The sequence below is a fragment of the Urocitellus parryii genome, chromosome 1, assembly GCF_045843805.1.
Source record: "Urocitellus parryii isolate mUroPar1 chromosome 1, mUroPar1.hap1, whole genome shotgun sequence".
Classification (NCBI taxonomy): Eukaryota; Metazoa; Chordata; class Mammalia; order Rodentia; family Sciuridae; genus Urocitellus; species Urocitellus parryii.
In genome coordinates this window covers 219960860-219982866 of record NC_135531.1, presented here as the reverse complement: position 1 = coordinate 219982866, position 22007 = coordinate 219960860, and the positions used below count along the sequence as shown (strand labels likewise).

The window sequence follows — 22007 nt, the reverse complement described above, 5'->3', positions numbered from 1 at the left end:
CTCTCTCTCTTAAAAAAAACAAGCCTAAACTAAAAAACTAAAACTAAACTTACCAAAGAAGAGAGAAAAACCTATATATAATAGGAGATGAAAAAGGGAACATTACAACATATACCATTGACATTCATAGAATCATTAGGAATTATTTTGAAAAATTATATAACAATAAAGTGGAAAATATAGAGAAAATGGACAAATTTCTGGACACATATAAACTATTAAAAGTGAACCAAGAGAATATAAAAGACCCAAATAGATGAGTACTGAACAATGAGGTTGAAGCAGTAGTAAAACATCTCAACAGTGTTATATTGTGCATATTCAAATGTATCTGCATATTATGTATGAGTGTCTTAGCAAACTTTCAATGAGTGTCAGTTTTGTGCATGATATTGACAAAGACATTTGGAAAATAAGCAAATTTTAAGGTGAGCAAGAGTGAGTTTTTATATCATTAGTCTCGGAAAGGAGCTCCAAGTAGATATATGCTGATCGTTTCTAGCCCATAATCCCCTATTTAAGCTTGTTCCACGTCCAATACCTAGAACATATCTTGAGGACTTGGGAATAAACAACCATTTCTGATGTGAAGTTGTCCCTCTTTCTGGTCACAGGTGATTATTTTAATAGGAAATGGATCCATAGGCTTGGGTAGGCTCATTAGAATAACCTTTTACTTATTTATTTTTGACACATAGGTTATAAGTACATAGTGCAAACTTAAACTGAACAATCAAAGTTATGACTGTGATAATGTTTTTGGTTGGTACATTCTTAGAAGTAAATGAAGGAAGGCTTGTTCCAGTAGAATGAAGCAACATGAAAAGCAATGCAAAACCCAGAAAATTTATGATCCCATGAAAGAAATACGTAGTCAACCCAATAGATTTTCTCCATCGTACATTTATGACATAGAAATATACTAATGTGTTCTCCCCTTGGGTATATATGAGATTGCCTTTTTTTATTTAAAATAGTTTATATCCATCATTTACCTATGTGGGTAGTGGATGTCTAATTTTTATAATAAATGTTATTCCATTAATATTAACTCACCTTTTTCTTCTGATTAACAGACAAGCAAAATATTAAAGTATTAACTCAATTTTTCACAACAGTGAAAAATTCTGAAGAGGACACATGTGCTTGTGTGAATGTAATTTCTTTTTTAAGTTGTGATGGATAGAATGCCTTTATTTTATTTGTTTTATTTTTGTATGGTGCTGAGGATGGAACCCAGAGCCTCATGCATGCTAGCTAGGCAAGCACCCTGACATTAAGCTACAGCCCCAGCCTGAATGTAATTTCTGTTGTAGAAAATCTCATAAAAGAAATTCAGCTAGTGCCAGCACTGTGAGAGACATGGCATACGGATATAAAATGACACAATATCAAGTATAAAATTCTTTATTCTTTATTGCAATAATAAAATTACAGAAAAAAATAGGCAAATAAATAAAGAAAAACCAGTCAGTTGGCATTAAGTAAGATCAATTGCGGAGCAAATTTTGACAAGAATTAGAATAGAACAAGACAGCAAAATAGTATATTTATATATGTGAAAAACAAGGTTCATAAATGATGAAATAGTGCATGAAATTCTATTTAATGAACATGCTGTCAAGTGGCCTGAGTTGAAGTAGACAAAGAATGCAAAGAGTTGACATGTGCGGATTACTAGAAGCTTCACAGATAGTGTTACAAAAAGACTATATTCAGGTGGATTTATAAATCAGTTTTATTCAAGATACACAATGGAAATTATTGTAAGAAAACTATTTTGTTTAGCAAGGTCGATTATAGAAGTAAAAATGTTAATTTTCAAAGCATTGAATGTGTGTGTGTGTGTGTGTGTGTGTGTGTGTGTGTGTGTTTTACAATGCCTCAGAGGCGAAAGAGTTATTGTAGTCATGGGGAAACACAATGACTTTTCATTTACCTGTTTAATTGGTGCCTTTGGTGAAATTACCACATAGCCATCTGGGGAAAGAAAGTGTTTGGAAAAATGTACTTGATAAATATCCATATCAAAAGAGTAATTAACCCTCTTTGTGTTTTCATTTAAAAAATGGATATAATAGAGGAGAAAGGCACAACTTTAAAGATATCAGAGTTAAAAGTTTGTTTACATTTGACCCATACAAAAATTAAGGGAAATAATAAGACATAAAAGGGAAATGATAAGAAAAAATAAAAAGAAATGCAAAAGAATAAGGCCCAGAAACAAAGAAGATTAAGTTTAGGGAAGAAAAATAATTCAATTATTATGTTCAGTTGATGTGAAATAATTGAATTTGGCCAGGGGGAAAAAAATCATCTCTAGCAACCTTATAACACTTTTATTATTCTGCAGAAGTTGAAAGCCAGATTTCAATAATATAAAGAATGTTCATGCATTAGTCTTTTGTTTTCACTCTGGTTTTGACCAAGGATTCAAAGAGATTTCAATCAATTATTAGCCAGGTCAATATTATGTACCACCCACTCCTAGGGCCAATGTTCATTTGGGACTCACCATATAAATCAAGCAGGAGCAGTTGACAACCTCCTGATAATGCTACAGATGGGAGCCAGTAGTCCTCCACTGGATACCAAAGACATAGTGGGAAGATTGTAATAATTAATGCTGTCGACTGGCCAACGTGATAGATAGATTCATGATAGATGGGTAGATAGAGAGGGAGACACATATTCCTGTATAACAAACTCCATTACTGCATTACTCTGGAATTATCAGAATCTCAAAGCAAATGCACTTACCATATGCAAAAAAAAAAAAAAGAATGTTCAAGTAATGAGTAAATAAAGCCAACTGAGTCACTTGTGAAATTATAAATTAAGTCTAATATTAAGTCCAATAATACTCAGTTATAACCATTCACATTTCTATAGAATTTAGCAATGTGCTCCAAAAATGTATGTATTTCATTTGCTTGTCTCTATTCTAAAAATATTCTAGTTTTTGTAAATTAGATTTTCTTAATAAACCCAATTTTTATATGGAACTGAAGGAAAGTAATTTCTTACAGGTACAAAATTGGAAATGTTGGATTCTACGGAACCAAAGGGCCTTGTCCCTTTCACTGAAGAATCTCTTAAACTTATAAAACAGCATATTGCTAAAAAACACAATGAAGAACACGAAGAAGATGATTTAAAGCCGGACCCTGCCTTGGAAGTTGGCAAAAAGCTTCCATTTATTTATGGAGAACTTTCTCGAGGAATGGTGTCAGAGCCCTTGGAAGATGTGGACTCATACTACTACGTGAAAAAAAATGTGAGAATTAATTGAAATTATTGTGATTAAATTTTTATTATTTTATTTCCAGACAAAGCAAAATATATAATTGAGATAGGACAAAAAAAGAGAGAGTGAATGAAGAGCAGAGAAAGAGATAATTTTATATTATATAGAACTACCTAAGATATTTTATTTGGGGAATGCAGAGATTTGAGATTTTATCAGAACCGCTATATATTGGTTGGTTAGTTTGTATTGTTTACTTCTTAATATATATATATATATATATATATTATGTGCCTTCATGGGAACAATTTGTTTTATGACAGCAAAGTTTATTAGCTATTTATGGTTATCAATTTTAAAATAACTGTGAGATATTTAGAATTAACACAGCTATTTAAAATGGCCAACTTGGTGAGCTTACTCAGGAGACAGGAAAGTGAATCGAATCTGTATGAGTTTTTTAATCACTTTTTCTCATTTATTCATTCATATTTTCATACCTGATCTCCAGAAAGACTTGTGGCACCTATTGATATATCCTAGAACAAGCACAAAATGCTAAACATGAAAATAATTGTGCTTAGAAAAGATAGATCTGTGTGGAATGATGAAGCTGAAAGTCCTCACTGAGGAAGTAAAATTTGAATTAAAGCTTGCAGAACACTTCTGATTTTAATAACACAAAAGGAGAGCCTTTTAGAAACAGGCAAAAGAAGATATTGTTCTCGAATGTGGAAAAGAAAGCTTCATCATGTGACTGGGAGCATGGTTATGTTGCAAGTTGTGGGAAATAAGATGAGATCATGAAGATGTCAATAGGGATTTAATGTGGTAATCAAAGGACAGGTATGAATAAAGTGATTAAGTAAAGTCAGTCTGGTAGACTTCTAAATCACTATTGCATAAAGTAAAAAAAAAAAAAATGAAATAAAAGGGAGAATAATCCAAACTGCTGGATTTGAGGTCCAGATTATAGTAGGGTCTTAGAGAAGAGGGAGAGAATAAACCTGACAAGAAATGGGATCTGACTGACAAAGAATGTCAGGATTCTCAGCTTGGAAGAATGGTTGGAGCCATTGACAAAAATGAAGTAAATATAAAGTAGATTAAGTTTGGGGGGATGAAGATGAGCTCCATGGTAGACAAATGTGATTTGATATTCTTGTAGTATATTCAAACATATTATAAAATGAGTGAGAGGAGACAAAGTGGTTTTTGTTGTTGTTGTTGTTGATGTTTGTTTCTTTTTCTATATTAATACAACTCTGGAATACCTTTCATGATTAGAAAATAAAAATGTGTCAGCTGCATACTCTTGAGTGTTCTTTACAGTGCAAGTCTTCATCTCCATTATTTCAGCATTCAGTTGTTGGTATGCCTAAGTGATAAGATTGCTATGGCACAGTATTAATAGTTGTGATGTGGCAGAGAAAAGAGTATTTTGTTGTGTATATGATATGGTAGGCAAAGGCAGACTTGATATTGAAGACAAAGACAAGGCTATTGAAAATTAGAGTAAAGCCCAGAATTATTCATGGTCTAGTTGCCATGAAAAACGTGGGGCAAAATCACAAGAATAGTTTCATGTAAAAAGTGCTGTGATTTATCAGTGACACTGTGTTATTTAAACACTTGAGTTGTATTCAGTTTATTCTGTTAAAGATAACATAGAAACAAATGATTATAAAATTAATACAAATTTGAGCCCTTAAAAATTGAGAAACCATTTTATCTGTAAGTATTCATCCCTTTACAATGACACAAATTAACTGGTTACACATATATTACATCTTGTGTGAAGTTTGAAATGGTTCTGGAAAACAGCATAGAAAGAACACTTTAAGTAATCAGATTTATTTTCTTTATTTATTTTTAGACTTTTTTCTCTTTACATTGAAAAATAAAAAGGGGAGAAATACAATAACAGACAAACATTCATGGATTTTACCTTGAAAATGCATTTAACTAAGAATTATATCACAGCTTGATTTTTATTGGGACTACATATTCATAAAACACCAATGAGTATATGTTGGTATTAAGTGATTTATTTTTCTACATATCCACAAATACAAGACCAATAAGTAGTTACCGCTATATTCATATATAATTTACAGTAGACTACTTGAATATAGAATAGATTATATTTAATGTAAAATATTTGCTATTTGAATGCATTTATGCACAACACATAATGAACACTATTCTGAATGGATATACATATATATTATACATATAATATATATGTTTATTCATAATTTCAATGAATATATACAAAAAAACACAGACATATGCTCCCATATATACATATACATGTATATATATACACATATATAAATACATACAAGAACACACACTCATAGAGATATGAAATTCAGTTTCAATTTTAGGACACTTCTGATCATTCATCACATTTGTTAGGATTTAAATGCTTTAATATCCCAACATATCCCAACACATCCCAAGTTTCCATAATATAAAATTTTGGATTAGCTACGTTTATATAGTGATATCAAAGAAATCAGATTTTATTTCACAGATAATTGTTAATGATTAATATAATATTTTAATACACTAAATAATCTTTACTACTGAAACCAACATTTGATTTGTTCTTTAATAAAATTAACTTTTATACTTTCCTTACATTCTGAGATTCATGAGTCATCAGGATACAGTAGTCTTCCTGTTATGCTGGTGCTGTGGAGACCTGGTGGTGTGGTCTAAGGCAACGTCCTTGACTATAGCAGTGACAGGACAAAACAAAATGAAATTGGTAGATGAGCACATAAAAGTAAATATGAATGAAAACTGTAAAAATCTTTTCATTTGACTTAGTCTATAAAAGGATATCAAAAAGATATATAGCTGTCAAAATCCTAGATGGTAATGATAGTTGGCAATGTTACATAATTAATGAAATTCCAGTTCTACATTCTTATTTCACTTCATTTGTTTTTTATTCTTATAGACTTTCATGGTGTTAAATAAAAAGAGAGCAATCTTTAGGTTCAATGCTGCTTCCATCTTGTGCACATTGTCTCCTTTCAGTCCCATCAGAGGAACAACTATCAAGGTTTTGGTGCATCCATATCCTTTGCTACTGGCTTGTGGACTGTGTTTTAAACTGTGCTAATACTAAATTCAACTATTCTGTATTTAACTGTTGCTGCCAAACTTTTCTCTTTCAAATTGATATCTCACATTAGGTGATAATGAAATGTGAATAATGCTCCACTAGTTATTCCATGTTTGAAAATACATATGAAATATATTTTCTAAATACCCATAATAGTAGAAATTAACAAATATTAATGTCCATTGATTTTCAATAATGTTTTAACCATTTAAAAAATATTTTATTATGTGTTTTTATAAATTTTGATTATAGAAATATTTTTTCTAATATCATTTATTATCCACTATTCCTTGACTGTAGCTCACCTTTTTCCGACTGTTAATTTTAATTAGCGTCCTCATTGATTGCATATTTATGACTATGACTAATTGGTCATTATGGATAACAGCAATTGAGTAAGTTTATAATTTTATTATACATAATGTCACAGATGACTATATTTTCATTTTTAACTTTTTGTAATTTTGATGTCATAACATTAAGTTACACAATATATTATATACTATAACATTACATGATATAGTACTTATACTTTATATATAATAAAATATTTAAGGTATATAATGTATTTATACCTGCAACAGAATGAGTGAATTCTCCAAATAAAAATTATCATATTTATCAACTCATTAATTTTAGTATTTTTCTACCCTTTCATTATTCTTAGTTAGATTTTAAATACCTCTATTTCTCAATAGAGAAATATATATATTATATATATATATATATATAATATAAATGTTTGAGACTTTAGTTTAATGTTTTTGTTATAATCCTTATGGAGGATATAATTTCAAACTTAATATTAAAGATTAATATATTTTAGTGCCTTGGGTCTTTACTCTTGTAACCCAACACCTGATTTGTTTCTAACTCAAATAACTTTTTTTTCTCCTTTTCATTTATTAAGAAATTGTTAGGGCTGGGGATGTAGCTCAGTGGTAGAGCACTTTCCTAGCATATCAGGGTTCAATATCCAGCATTAAAAAAATAAGAAAAAGAAAGCAATTGTTATTGTTCTGTTCCCCTTTCCTCTGCCACATGACTTGCAATAGACCACAATGATGGAAAGACCCTTTGAAATTTCTAGGTAGAGACTTTCTTGAAGTTATGTCCCTGAGCTTTATCAGTTCCTAGAGCTGGTTGACTTTGGAAGGTAACTCTAATACTGGTTCACCAAAGATATCTTTGTGTTTATATATGTATAAAATAAAGGTAAATCTTACATATTTCCTTAATTATTGTTAACTATTGTGCAATGTTGAGTAAATTGATATTTTTATTATTTACATAGATGAAAAGCCTATCATCTCTGAGATAGAAATAGCTAAAAGAAGTTGGTAGCCAAACTCATGGTTAATGCCACAAGAGGTAGCCATCCTAGGAGACCTATCTAAAATGATACTCAAGCTCAAGGGCACTTGCTGTTTTGTTTGTTGTCTGATTGGTTGTTTTGGCCTGCCTACCAGACATGTTTTTACCTTTCTGATGACTTATTTTCAAATACCAGATAGTCACTTACAGATACAGTATTTCAGAACTGACAGTATGCTATTCTCACTTTTAAAATTTATGTGAAAAATTCTCTACAGGAATACTTTACTTGGAATTTACACATTTGAAATACTTGTCAAAATCATTGCAAGAGGCTTCTGGGCAGGATCTTTTTCTTTCCTTGCGGATCCATGGAACTGGCTTGATTTTGGTGTAACCTTATTTGAGTGAGTATTTCTTCAAGTTGCAAATACCTGAGTCTTTGGCTACACAAGTGCTTTTCACTTAAAAATTGAGTTCTACAAAAACTTCTGCTTCCAAAACTTCAGCAAATAAAGAATATTTAATAAGTCATAGTTGTAGTGAGTCTCTTGGGCACTCTTTCTGAGTGAGTCCTCAGAACATGCAAAGAAAATGAAAGAAATGAGATGTTTTCTATCTTGAGCAAAAATGATAAAGATTGAATTTGTACATTTTAACTGATTTTTTTTCACTGAGTAGAGAATTCCCTGAAGACTTAGGCGAACCTAGCATATTTGATTCTCACTCCTTAGTCAACATTTCATTCCGCTACATTGCTTGGACCAGTAAATATCCTAAATATCAGAATAAGATATTTTAAACACACACACACATATTTTTCTGTAGTGTTATATATAATTCTAATTGTTTCTTGTTATTTTTTTCAATGCTTCTATTTAGTATTTTTTCAGTAGATATAGAAATGATATTATTGCCTTCAAGTTTCTTTTAAAATAATTTAAAATGATATTCTAATTTTAGTTTTTGGTCAATTAAAAAATTACCTTTATAAAGAGTTTAAGCAATGCCTGCCATATTGTAAGCAAGCAAAAATAATAGATTAAAAAAAAAAACTTTTATAAAGAGTATAAACCAAAGACCAGGTGTGGTGGTGCATGCCTGTAATCCTAGCAACTCAAGAGACTGAGGCAGTGGGATTGTAGGTTCAAGGCCACCTCTGCAACTTAGTGAGAAACTATCTCAACAGAAAACATAAAAAGTGCTGGGTATGTGGCTTAGTGATTAAGCTCTGGGTTTAATTCCCAGTACACCCTCCCCCCCAAAAAAAAATAAAAGGATATAAGCAGTTCTTGCCATATTGTAAGCAGTTAAAAAATAGTTAATATCATTTGTAATTATTATCTTTACTACTTCTGTTGCCACTACCATTATTTTTGTTGTTCCTGTTGCTGCCAGCTAATACTAAGCTAACTTAGCTAACAACAAGAGAGCTCTTACATGTGCAAAGTGCTGATCTGTGTACTTTCCATATATTATCCCATCTTTTTCGCCACAAAAAGACTCCGAATCAAGAAATCATATCCCTACTTTACCATTAAGGAAACTGCAGCAGTATTAAGTATTAGCCTGCCACATAGCTAATAAATGGTGGATCCTACATTGCCACACACAGTCTGGCTCCAGAAGCTGTGGCTCTTAACCAACATATATTCTGCCTTCTCCAGTCACCATCATTCACTACTGTCACAACCCGCATCAGCCTACCTCTGTCCCCAGTATCCTCATCCTCATTCCTGCCGTCACCTCACTTTAAATATTGAAGATGGACCTCATTTGTTCAAAAAACAGCTGTTGTTTTTATTTTAACTCTCTTCAATAATAGATAACAAAATTTTATGAACATAAGATAGAATATTTGACATTAAATTATTCAGTGTGAAACTGTTATAAACTCCAGTAATTTTTTATTATGCTATTTTTATTGGTTCTTTTTAGTTATATACAACATTAGGATTCATCTTGGCATGAATATGGAATATAATTTACTCTAATTCAGTCCCTGGGACTTCCCCTTCTCTCCCTTCCTTTCTCTTACTATTCCTTTCCTTCTATTGATCTATTTATTTAAGTTTTTTTTTTTTTTAGTCTGTTCCTCTTGTCTCCTCCTTAATCTAATCCTTTGTCTACTCCATTGATCTTCTATTTTTTTTTTAACTCCCACCCCACCTACTTATTTTGGATTAGCTTCCACAGATCCAAGAAAACATGTAACCTCTGACTTTTGGGGACTGAACTCCAGTAATTTAAGTTTGTAAATTAATATTACCTGGCTACATTTCTTTATAGTAATTTTTGTCTTCCAAGTAATAATAAAAAAGTTTGCAAAATGGAATAATCTAAGTTAGGGTAGTGCTTGGATGTATAATTTTTAAGTGGATTTCAAAGAGCACAAGAAGCCAATGATAAGTTGTATAGATTCAATATGACTCCTAAATAACTCTAGTTTACTTCCACAGGATTATAACAAGATATTCACCTCTAAACTTCGTTCTAAATCTTAAAACTGTAAGAACTTTGAGAATTTTGAAAATTATTCCTTTAAACCAAGGTAAGAAGTGGAATTGGGTTGTTCTTACTAATTGTATTTTATGTATTTGTTTGAATTTTCTAACTGCTGCTCAGAGAAAATGTTAAATTGAGTCATGTTCCACTTAGAAACCAGTGATTCATCTATCTTTTAATTCATTTGTCACTCCAGGAAAGGCAAGGAAAAAAAATACATTTGACTGTTATTTATGTGATATAGAATCAATACTTAGGATAACAGAATATAAATTAATCAGCTCTATTTTGTTTTAATTACTTATTTTTACATATTAAATGTGCACTTATAAAATTATCCTTAGACTTCCGAGAGGAGTAGTCTAGACAGATGTCTAGTATGCCTCCTTTTCTTTATTGTATCAAGATACCAGTTGAATTAACAGAATTAAATTAGATAAATTCCTCTTTGCTGTAAGCGCTTGGATAGGATACAATTCATGTGCTGCAAAGTGCGGGGAGGTTGGAACTCCTTGTAAAATGATCATATTGTTGGGAGCTACAGAGGACTAATTTACGGCTTCCATTCTGACCATGTCCTGGCAAGAGTGCACCAACATCTTCTTATTTGTTGTTCTGAATGAATAAATACTTTGGAGTCCAGGATGAGCAAAAACAGAAAGACAGTATGGAGATCATAGCATATTTGTAACCTTTGAATATTCTAAAACACTGAATTGTACACATGAAACAGATGAATTCTAGGTTTTATGCCTTACTCAATATAGTTGCTTAGCAAAAATGGTCTGTGAATGAGTCATCCATGTGGGAATACCCACAGCTCAGGCTCTCCTCTGTTCCCTAGAAATGACCAGAACATAAAATCACATCACTTTTGTCATCATCTATATGTCAGAGGTAAGGATTATAAAAAAAAAAAATCAGTTGAATTTAAGGTAAAACAGGAACACAAACGGGCACACAGGCTGGTAGGGAGCTCTTGCTGTATTTTTTTAAAGAAGAATACACAAGGCATATAGCTGCAATATGGACTGCATAAAAATATTTTTGCAATATATAGAAAGAAGTATTTTAATGTTCATGAGGGTAGGAACAAAAGAAATTATCCATTTTGTATTCATAATAGAAGAAAACCTGGACTTTTTCAGGCAGAAGATAAAAATAAGATAGTAAAACAGACAAATACAAATAGCTTGAAGATAAAAACAAAAAAAATGATAAAAATGTAATGCTCTTGGTGAATACTCAGTGATAAGAGGAACAGTAAAATGTAGCATTACCAGTGCATCAACAAAACCACCAGGTGAAGAAACACTAGAGAAGTTGTGTATTAGCTCAAAATGAGGTAGATTAATGAAGGAGAGAAAACTAAGTTTTATTTATGGATAATTGGTGATCCTTGAAAAGAGGCCAGGGATAAATATAAAAAGGAAATTGTTTAAAAACATATGAGAACAATAGATTTTTCATTTTTTAACTGGAGGAAAACATTACAAATAGAAAGAGTTCATCTGATACTAGACAAATAAAAATAGAGGATACACTTATACTATTAAATTTTTAAAAAGCATTGAAGAATAATAGTATTGTAAGACTCCTACAAACAATTAAGTAGAGAAACAGATTACAGTTTCAGAGTGAGCAGGACTGTGGCCAGAAGGTGGTGACACCCTGATTCTCTACCTGTCTGTTATTACATGTGAAGTCAATAGAAAAATATTCTCATTCATGCAAGTATTCTGAATTTTTACAAGCATCCTGAATAACTGCTGGAAATATATGAAAATGAATAAGATATTCTAAATTTAATCACAGTATTAATGACAATTTGTGTTTTAGAAAACTTTCATATAGATACCAGCATTTTTAAAAACTTGACAATTTTCATTGAAATCTAAATTAACTCAGATGAATATTCAGCATGGATCCACCCACATTTGTGAATGGGAAACACCCTGTTGTAGTTAAAGAGCTGCTTCCCCTTTAAGCTGCTTCTCCTTTAAGTTCCTGCCATGCCTTCTCAATACCCTATTTGCATGAATTTAACTTTCCTTTTAAACTCTTATAAAGATTTGAATGTTGCCTGTCCAATACATCATGACAGATTACATATAAAGCTATGTATAAAGAAAATATATAATAATGTAATAATTAGGTCTAATTATATTTTGTAAAAACTCAGAGAAGGGAAAAGAGAAATGGGGAAAATCGGTCATTTTCTTTTCTTACATAGAAGAATTGGAGCAGATACTATATCCCCCCTCCCCCAGTGCTAAGGGTAGAACCCAGAACCTGAGGCTTCCCAGGCAAGCACTTCACCACTGTATTACAATCCTCCCAGCTCTGAATTATTTTTTTCTATGTAGAGATTCACATGTTGGCCCAAACTACAACTGAAATTTGACAGAAGTTCTAAAACAGATATATTTTATCTAAAATACTAGAGATCTTTGTATACTCTGGATATTAGGGCTCTATCTGAGGTGTGAGGAGTAAAAATTTGTTCCCATGATGTAGGCTCCCTATTTACCTCTCTTATTGTTTCTCTTGCTGAGAAAAAAACTTTTCAGTTTAAGTAAGTCCCATTTATTGATTCTTGTTACTAACTCTTGGCATTTATACACCATGGAATATTAAAAAATCACTAAAAAATGACAAAATCATGGAATTTACAGGGAAATGGATGGCACTAGAGCAGATTATGCTTAGGGAAGCTAGCCAATCCCTAAAAAACAAATACCAAATGTCTTCTTTGATATAATGAGAACAACTAAGAACAGAGCAGGGAGGAAGAGCAGGAAGAAAAGATCAACATTAAACAGATACACTAGGTGGGAGGGAAAGGGAGAGAAAAGGGAAATTGCATGGTAATGGAGGGAGACCCTCATTGTTATACAAAATTACACATAAGAGGTTGTGAGGGGAACGGGAAAATAAACAAGGAGAGAAATGAAATACAGTAGATGGGGTAGAGAGAGAAGATGGGAGGGGAGGGGAGGGGGGATAGTAGAGGATAGGAAAGGTAGCAGAATACAACAGTCACTAATAGGGCATTATGTAAAAATGTGGACTGTAACAGATGTGATTCTGCAATCTGTATTTGGGGTAAAAATGGGAGTTCATAACCAACTTGAATCTAATGTATGAAACATGATATGTCAAGAGCTTTGTAATGTTTTGAACAACCAATAAAAAATAAAATAAATAAAATAAAATACTAGAGAAATAAATTAGCCCTTATTCAAAACAGGAATCACAGTAAATCAAAAGGGAAATACAGATATATAAAAACCAAATAGTTGTCAAGTGTAGTGGCACATGCCTCTAGTCCCAGCTACTTGGAAGGCTGAAGCAGGGGAATCACTAAGGTGCAGGAGTTCAAGACCAGCCTGGGCAACATAGCAAGAGATTGTCAAAAAGAAAGAAAGAAAGAGAGGGGGGGGCGGAGGGGAAAGGAGGGAGGGAGGAAGGAAGGAAGGAAGGAAGGAAGGAAGGAAGGAAGGAAGGAAGGAAGGAAGGAAGGAAGGAAGGAAGGAAGAAAGAAAGAAAGAAAGAAAGAGAAAAAAGAAAAAGATTTTCAGTTCTCACAATAAATGAAATAGTGTTCTCATTTTAAAGATAATAAATTTGAGGCGTAGAAATTTTGATAACTTGTTAATTATCACAGAGTACTATATTCTCTCATGCATTGTTGAGCTGAGCCTCTGTAAGTGCTCTCATACAGACAGACAAGAAGAGAACAGTGGCAGCAGGTGGTAAAGCAGCTGAGGAAAGAAGAAAGAAAGAAAGGCAAAGAGGAGGAAGGGAGGAATGAAGTTGCACACCAAAATGTTAGTGGCAGTTTCCTCTAAGAGGACTAATTACATTGTTTTTGCTTTTCTCTTCTAGTTTCCTATGTTTTCAGAATATAGTGTAAGTTACTTAATAATTCAAAAAATAAATATATGTCCTTAAATAAATCCAGCTTTCAGTTTGACTTCTTACTTAGGAAACTTATACAAAGTTAACCTCATTACTGATTCTCATTCCTAATCATGAAAATTATTGTCACGAGTTTTATTTTATTAGCTCCAAAATTGAATTCTTATAAAACTAAAAAAAATAGTGCAGAATGATGCTATTTCAAACTATTTCTTGTTTTAGTATCTTTAGTGCATTTTGATTTATAACTTTACATCTTTGCTTTTACACTCATCATCACAGTTGGCATGACAAGCAACAAAGGAGAGAAAGCCGTTTTGTTGTCTAGTCAAGAGAAACAAACAAAAAAATCCAGTCTTACATATTGTGTCTGAATTATCTCATCAGGTGTTATAAACTAGCAATAATACAGAAACTTCAAAGTTTGATGTTTACTCATTTTGCTAGATTAGTTAATTAGATTTCAATTGATGTGGGAGAAATTTGTCACATCATTATCTATGAAGACATGAAATGGAGTCAACATATTTTATATACAACCAGAGATATGAAAAATTGTGCTGTATATGTGTAATAAGAATTGTAATGCATTCTGCTGTCATTTATTTTTTAATCAATAAAAAATATATATAAAAAAAGAGATTTCTGTTTTTACCCAAACACACCTTTCTATTTCCAGGACTGAAGTCCCTTGTAGAGACCCTGATCCAGTGCTTAAAGAAACTTTTTGGTGCCATTATCTTAACTCTGTTTTTTCTGAGCGTATTTTCTCTAATTGGAATGGGACTCTTCATGGGCAACCTAAAGCATAAATGCTTGCGATGGCCCCAAGAAAATGAAAATGAAACCCTGCACAACCGAACTGGAAACCCATATTACATTCGAGGTAAGAATCACCTGCCATCTACATCATAAATGAAAACAGAATAGTTTGAACTCTCACCTTCAGGGCAAATTATTTAAATGCTGTAGCTATGTGAAAGATTAATTTGAGTCTGCTTTGCTTTTGTTTTTGATTTTATCAAGATAGCAAAGTTTCAATCTTCAGTGAGTTAACCTAAATTTTCAAATATTATTATTTAAAATAATATGTCTAATTTTCAATTTTATCAGAAACAGATTAAAGCATGAGCCTCATAATATTTACATTTTTCAATAATTTTTTAAAATATAAATTTGATCATTAAAAATTTTGAGATGACTTAAAATTAAAAAGTTTTCTTATATTGTGAATTCTTACTATGTTGGATTTCAATTACTATTGCACATTTAAATTAAATACTTTTGGATCTACTTTGTTAAGTAATGGAAATATTTTAGTCATAAAATAGTAATGCAGGACAATATTGATTAGCTCTAATGCATAAGTAATTCATATGTCCAGTCTCATATATTCATCATAATTTTTGAGATAATACAATATCCACTGCCTGTTGCAAAAAAAAAAATGAAATAAGAATGCAGAGAAATTAAGCCTGTGTTCTAGGGCACTGTAACTACAAGGTAGTAAAACTAGGATTGTGTCCAAACTCAAGCTGCCTTTAAAATCTGTTCCATTTTCACCAGGTCATGCTTCTTTACTGCATTTTTCTCTCATATTAAAATTATCAAGTTCTTCCTAACATTGTTTATGATAATAAAAACCTAGTTTTCAGCCATTATGAATTATATATTAATAAATGTCATGTACCTGTGCTATATTAGTTTACTTATATTTTGAATTTAGTAAGTTCTAAAGCAAATCATAACTTTCATATGATTATGATGCAAGTAACACAAAATTATTAGAATATGAGTTTGTGAAATGTTTGAATATTTGTATCTATGTCATCATCTTAAATCTAGTATTGAAGACAAGGAGAGATGAAGCTTAAATCTTAGATTCTAATTGAAATTCCCATTGCATTCTTTGATGTTGTAATAAAAATATGCTACTTACCTGAAATAAACAATTTTGCTACTTGTCTGGTCACTGCTAAGAAAACAGATCCCGGATTCTTTTTAACTTTGTTAAAAAACACTATTATGGGGTTGGGGTTGTGTCTCAGTGGTAGAGCTCTCCCCTAACACTCATAAACCACTGGGTTCGATCCTCAGCACCACATAAAAATAAAATAAAGGTCTTAAAGTATGAACACCTACAGCTAAAAATACATGTTTAAAAAAATTATAATTTTTAAATATAATTTTAAGGATTATCACTTTAAAATCTATCCAACTGTATTTATTTCATTTCCTCAAATGACATGTTAAGAACTGCAGAAAATATTATGTTCATAAAACCTTCTCAACCCAATTGCCATATCATAGCTCTTGCATGTAGAATACTTTATACCATTCAGTGCTACTAATGTCAAATTTCATTTGCTTTTTTTGACTGCCAGCCAAAAAAACTAATCAATGTTACTTAGGTATTCATAACTTCAAAATTATTCTAAAATTATTTTAGGTGACAAATTAAAGTCATATTAGTTGTATTAGGGTAATTTACACACACACACACACACACACACACACACACACACACGTCTGTCCACCCTTCCATCCATTCATTCCATGGACTTGGTCCATGTAATTTCAGTCTAGAAACTAAAAGCCAAAACTCCTAAATAAGCATGTTCACACCATGCGACATGGTATCTACTATCTACAAATACACAATTTACATTTGATACATTTTGATTAACAGAAGATGTTAAGGCATCTGGATACATTTTGTGGACCATGATTTATATTAGCAAGGATTGTGGTTGAAATTATGAGATATTATGACTAGTAGATGGCACTGTATGATCAATGTAGTAGAATCAACTTCAAGGCAGGAAGAACTCATAAATTAAACCCAGGGACAGTGGAATCTGGACTTCTTGCTTACATAGCTCATCTGGAATAAACCTTGGGGGAAAAGGTCTTCAGTTTTCAAACAATATAATCTTGGAAATTTTTCTTCCTTCAGAACTCTAGTCAGACCTGGCAATTTTATTGATTTTTCCTGAACTCTAATTTTGAAAGGAATTTTCCCCTTTTTGTACCGAGCTTATCACTACCAGGGCAGTGAAACTTCACATCCCTCAAAGGCCTTTTGACATGTGCTTCAGATGGTAGGTAAAAAACATCAGCACACTTGCTGCTTCCTTTTCAGCTGTAAAGTGGTGCTCCCCTTCTATGGAGGTCCAAGTAGCTACTAACTCAAGGTCAGATATAGAACATGATGTCTTTCCTGTCTTACAGAAACAGAAAACTTTTACTACTTGGAAGGGGAACGCTATGCTCTCCTTTGTGGCAACACAACAGATGCTGGGTGAGTAGTGCTAATGTTTTCTTCTATAAAGTCAGGAATATCCATCAATAATACTTATTGAGTGATCATTTCTTTCATCACTGCTTCCCAGTTAATTACATTATCTCATTTTATTATCAAAGTCAGACTAAGAAGTTCTCTTACTCCCTTTGGGAGGTATGTAACAAAATACTGAAGACTATGCGGCTTAAAATCATCGGAAATTTACTTCTTACAGTCCAGGAGTCTGAAAAGTTCTGATCAAAGCACCAGCAAATTTGTTATCTGGCAAGGGCCCATTTATTGGCTTATAGATATATCTTTTTGCTGTAAGACATTAATCACTTTTATGAGACTTTGCTCTGAACTGATCATTTACTATAAACTCCACCCCTTAATGCAACCACTTGGGGGGTTAGAATTTTAGCATACAGATTTTGATCATAGCAAAAGTATAAATATGTTAGTATTAATTCAGTTTTACAGAAAGGCTGCATTCAAGGTCAAAAAACTAACAGATTGAAGAGCTAGAATTTCAACTAGGGTCTGATCTTCTGTTTCCAGTGAGCTCTTACCTTAATGAGATAAAAAAAAATACCAAGAAAGACAATATAAATCTGTTCTTTGGCTGGAAGCTTTTAAAGAACAGACATATTAAAGATGTGCTGTCATTTCACTTTTTATGTCTTATATGACTTTTAGGGTTAGAATTTACCTTAATAGTGGGCTGGGGCTGTGGCTCAGCGGTAGAGCGCTCGCCTCACACATGCAAGACCCTGGGTTCAATCCTCAGCACCACATAAAAATAAATAAATGAAATAAAGGTGCTGTGTCCAACTACAGCTAAAAAATAAATATTAAAAAAGAACTTACCTTGGGCTGGGGATGTGGCTCAAGCGGTAGCGCACTTGCCTAGCATGCATGTGGCCCGGGTTCGATCCTCAGCACCACATACAAACAAAGATGTTGTGTCCGCCAAAAACTTAAAAAAAATAAATATTCAAAAAACCTCCCTCCCCCCACCTCTCTCTCTTTAAAAAAAAAAAAAAGAACTTACCTTAATAAAATTGTTATTATTGAAACACTATTTATAAATAATTGATTAGTGAGATAACAAAGTTTTCATGTCTTATATTCCTATAATTTCAGATGGAGCAAATAAAAAAGTAGAAACAGGGCACTTCTCAGCATTGTTGAACTTGTGTGATCTCCTTGTGTTACTTTGCGTAGTTGGAATGACTTGACATCTATCCACAGGCTCAACTCTTTCTTAGGATCTGGGGCCCATATTCACAAAAGGCATAATTTCTGGGAAGTAGCATAAGTTTTATAGCTTCAGTTCAGGTGATTTAGACATTTTGTCACCTACTCAGCACAAATCATTGCATCCAGTACTGCTGGGCTTCCATATTATTCTCAAATTGAACCCAAGAAACCATCTTGTATCTGTACATCCTACTTTAACTAGCTCTTCTTATGTACATCCCTAACTCAAATAAGATCTGAAATGCATTTTGAAGGTACCTGGGGATTAATATATAGAACACAATGATATATTTCAAGACAAGAAGACAATGTCATGGGATGTTTCACTTATACTGATCTTACTTGACTGCGTGGATAAACTACCTCTTGAGTTAGTGACTAAATATAGCATTAAAAAGCTGATTTGCTCATATTCTGTGGGTCTGCAATTTAGAAAGCCTCAAAGTTGTGGCCCATTTGCAGAGTGCTTGCCTCATACATATGAGACACTGGATTCAATCCTCAGTGCCACATAAAAATAAACAAAAAAATAAATAAAGATATTGTGTTCATCTATAACTAAAAAGACTTTTTAAAAAACACAAGTGCTCTTTAAACAATACTGCTTTGTTCCATTAATGAATATTAAAACATATGATACGACTAAATTCAAAATATTGTGGGAGGGAACTATTCAAGAGCTTGGCTAGAGAGAAGTAGGACTTTTTGGGTCACTACTGTAATAATCTACCACAACATAAAAGTTTGAGGAGTCCCTAAAAGGAAAGAAAATTAATATTTAATCTGATTATTCTCCACAAATGCAAGTTCTGCTTATCAATTATTGATGTGATAAATGTTTTCTCACCCTTAAATAGTAGGATCTAAGATTTGAGGAGAGAACATGTGAAAATTAAACTCTCCATCTTGGCATATTTATTTTATCAGTATCATTTTCTAACAGCTGAACTTTCATTTTGACGTTTGGATATTTCCCACTTAATTTTGGATAGCAAAGATAGAGTTAACACTATATTGTTATATTCTTGAAAATTGCCAAGGCATTTGATTTTTAAGTATTCTCACCATAAAAAATAATAAGTATGTGGGTAATACATATGTTAATTGGCTTGATTTAGCCATTTCATAATGTACACAGATTTCTAAACATGTTGTACCTGTAAATGAATACAATTTTTATTTGCTGTTTATAATAAATAAATTGATGCAATACAGTCTGAAAAATCCATTTTTTGGAACCCCTTTTTATTTAGCTTGATTAACAGTGTTCATGTGTATCAACTTAAAATCATATGTATTGTTTTGGCTATACATTTTTGGAGAGAAGACTAATTCTTGTGGAAAGGGGAGCCCGTTACTATTCATGAACAAATGTTTTATATTTATGATTTGGCCATAATCTGAATGTCACCTAAGAGTAAGCAGTTTTTCTTTTCTTCACCTCCTTTAGTCAGTGTCCTGAAGGATATGTGTGTGTAAAAGCTGGCATAAATCCTGATCTTGGCTACACAAATTTTGACAACTTTGGGTGGGCTTTACTTGCCCTATTTCGATTAATGACTCAGGATTACCCTGAAGCACTTTATCACCAGGTAAGAACAGAGAACATGTTCATTACCCTTAAAACTGGGCCAAGACCTCTCTTCTAAAATAATGATCAAATGTAAAAAAAAAAAAAAAAAAAAAAAACCTCATTATATTTTGATGTAGAGAATAATTTAAAGACAGAAGAAAAGAGAACCAGAATTAGTGAACGTCAAATTCTAAACTGGCTGTCATGCCAGGTCTGCTTTTGTATGTGATATCTTATTTAATCTTTAAAACAATTCTAAGAAATCAGTACACACTGTTCCCAACTACGATGGTTTCATTTAAAATTCTTTCAATGGTGTTGACATGATACAAATTAAGTAGAAACCACACTTCAAATTTTGAATTTTGATCTTTTCCCCAGCTTGTGATATGTGTTTTGAATACTTCATGCTGGGCAGCGGTAGCTAGATACAGCTCCCCAGAGGGCCATGCCATCAAGGGGGAAACAACCAATACTGTATGGTTGTACTGTGGTGTTAGGCTATGCAGTTCAGTAGGTTGGGTGTACTAAGTGTCACATTTAGGACTTGTGATGCTTTCAAAGTGTGATGAGTTAATTGCGAAGTGATCTCATCTTAAGTTGAGTAGCACCTCTGCTTTTTATGACACTGAGATTCAGATAGACTAGGCAGTCTTCCCACATCAGATGTCCCTGCTAGAGCTCGCTCTCCTGCTCCAAAGCCTGTGATATTTACCCCTTTGATATTAATTAAGAGCATTTCTAGATAATTCTCTAGTCAAAATATTTTAAGCCTATGAAATTACCATGTATTAAACAAATATTTTGAATGCAAACAGTGTACTGTTTCTTTTTATTCTTCTATTTCATCTCATTCCACTTTGATACTAATTCTTGCTCCAGTTACAATAACAGAAGGCTTGCTCCTATGAGATTTAAACTCCAAATTCTAAGAATTCATCTTCAGACCTAATAATTATATATGTGACACAGATTCTCAGAAATGTACAATATTTATTAAAATGGAGGATCGGTTTTTTCTTTAATGAGAAGTACCATCACATTAGAAAATGAAAATTAATTTCAAATCAACATAGTTAATAGCAAATATAGTAAACTAGTACAAATTACTCTAAATTCTGAAGGTATTTATTGGTCATAGAGACCATTATTTTTTCAAACATCCACATATGCCAGGTGTGGTAGTGCACATCTTCAATCCCAGCTACTCAGGAGACTAAGGCAGGAGTATGACAAATTTAAGGCCTGCCTCAAAATAAAAAAGACCCTGTCTCAAAATTAAAAATAAGGACTGCAACACATGGTGGCAGGTGCTTGGAATCCCAGCAACTCAGAAGGCTAAGGCAGGAGGATCACAAATTCAAGGCCAGTCTCAGCATCATAGTGAGATTTTGTCTCCCAAATAAGTAAGTAAAGAAGAACAAAGGAGCCTGGTGTGGTGGCACATGCTTATAATCCCACAGGCTCAGGAAACTGAGGCAGGAGGATCTCAAGTTCAAGACCAGCCTCAGCAACTCAGCAAGGCTCTAAGCAACTTAGAAAGAATAAAAAAGGGCTAGGGATATGACTCAGTGACTAAGCACCTCTGGGTTCAATCCCTGATAACAACAACAAAAAAGGTGATTTACTTTAGTGGTAGAACATCCCTGGGTTTGATTACCAGTATCAAAAAATAAGAATATAAAAATAAATAAATAAATAAATAGGGCCGGGGATGAAGCTTATTGGGAAAACACACCTGGGTTCAATCCCTAGTACTGCA

General features: G+C 32.6%; 1 protein-coding gene across 2 annotated transcripts in view; it reads left to right on the top strand.

The window, feature by feature from the left end:
• Positions 1-3043: 3043 nt before the first annotated feature.
• The window catches only part of Scn7a (sodium voltage-gated channel alpha subunit 7), a 56793-nt gene continuing 37829 nt past the window's right edge, over positions 3044-22007 (top strand). For both annotated transcript variants that reach the window (XM_077798684.1, XM_077798680.1), the window contains exons 1-8: positions 3044-3277; positions 6219-6337; positions 6692-6781; positions 7979-8107; positions 10160-10251; positions 14806-15012; positions 17358-17427; positions 20123-20264. In XM_077798684.1, the coding sequence (XP_077654810.1) occupies positions 3044-3277; positions 6219-6337; positions 6692-6781; positions 7979-8107; positions 10160-10251; positions 14806-15012; positions 17358-17427; positions 20123-20264 (1083 nt within the window). The remainder of the gene's footprint in view (positions 3278-6218; positions 6338-6691; positions 6782-7978; positions 8108-10159; positions 10252-14805; positions 15013-17357; positions 17428-20122; positions 20265-22007) is intronic.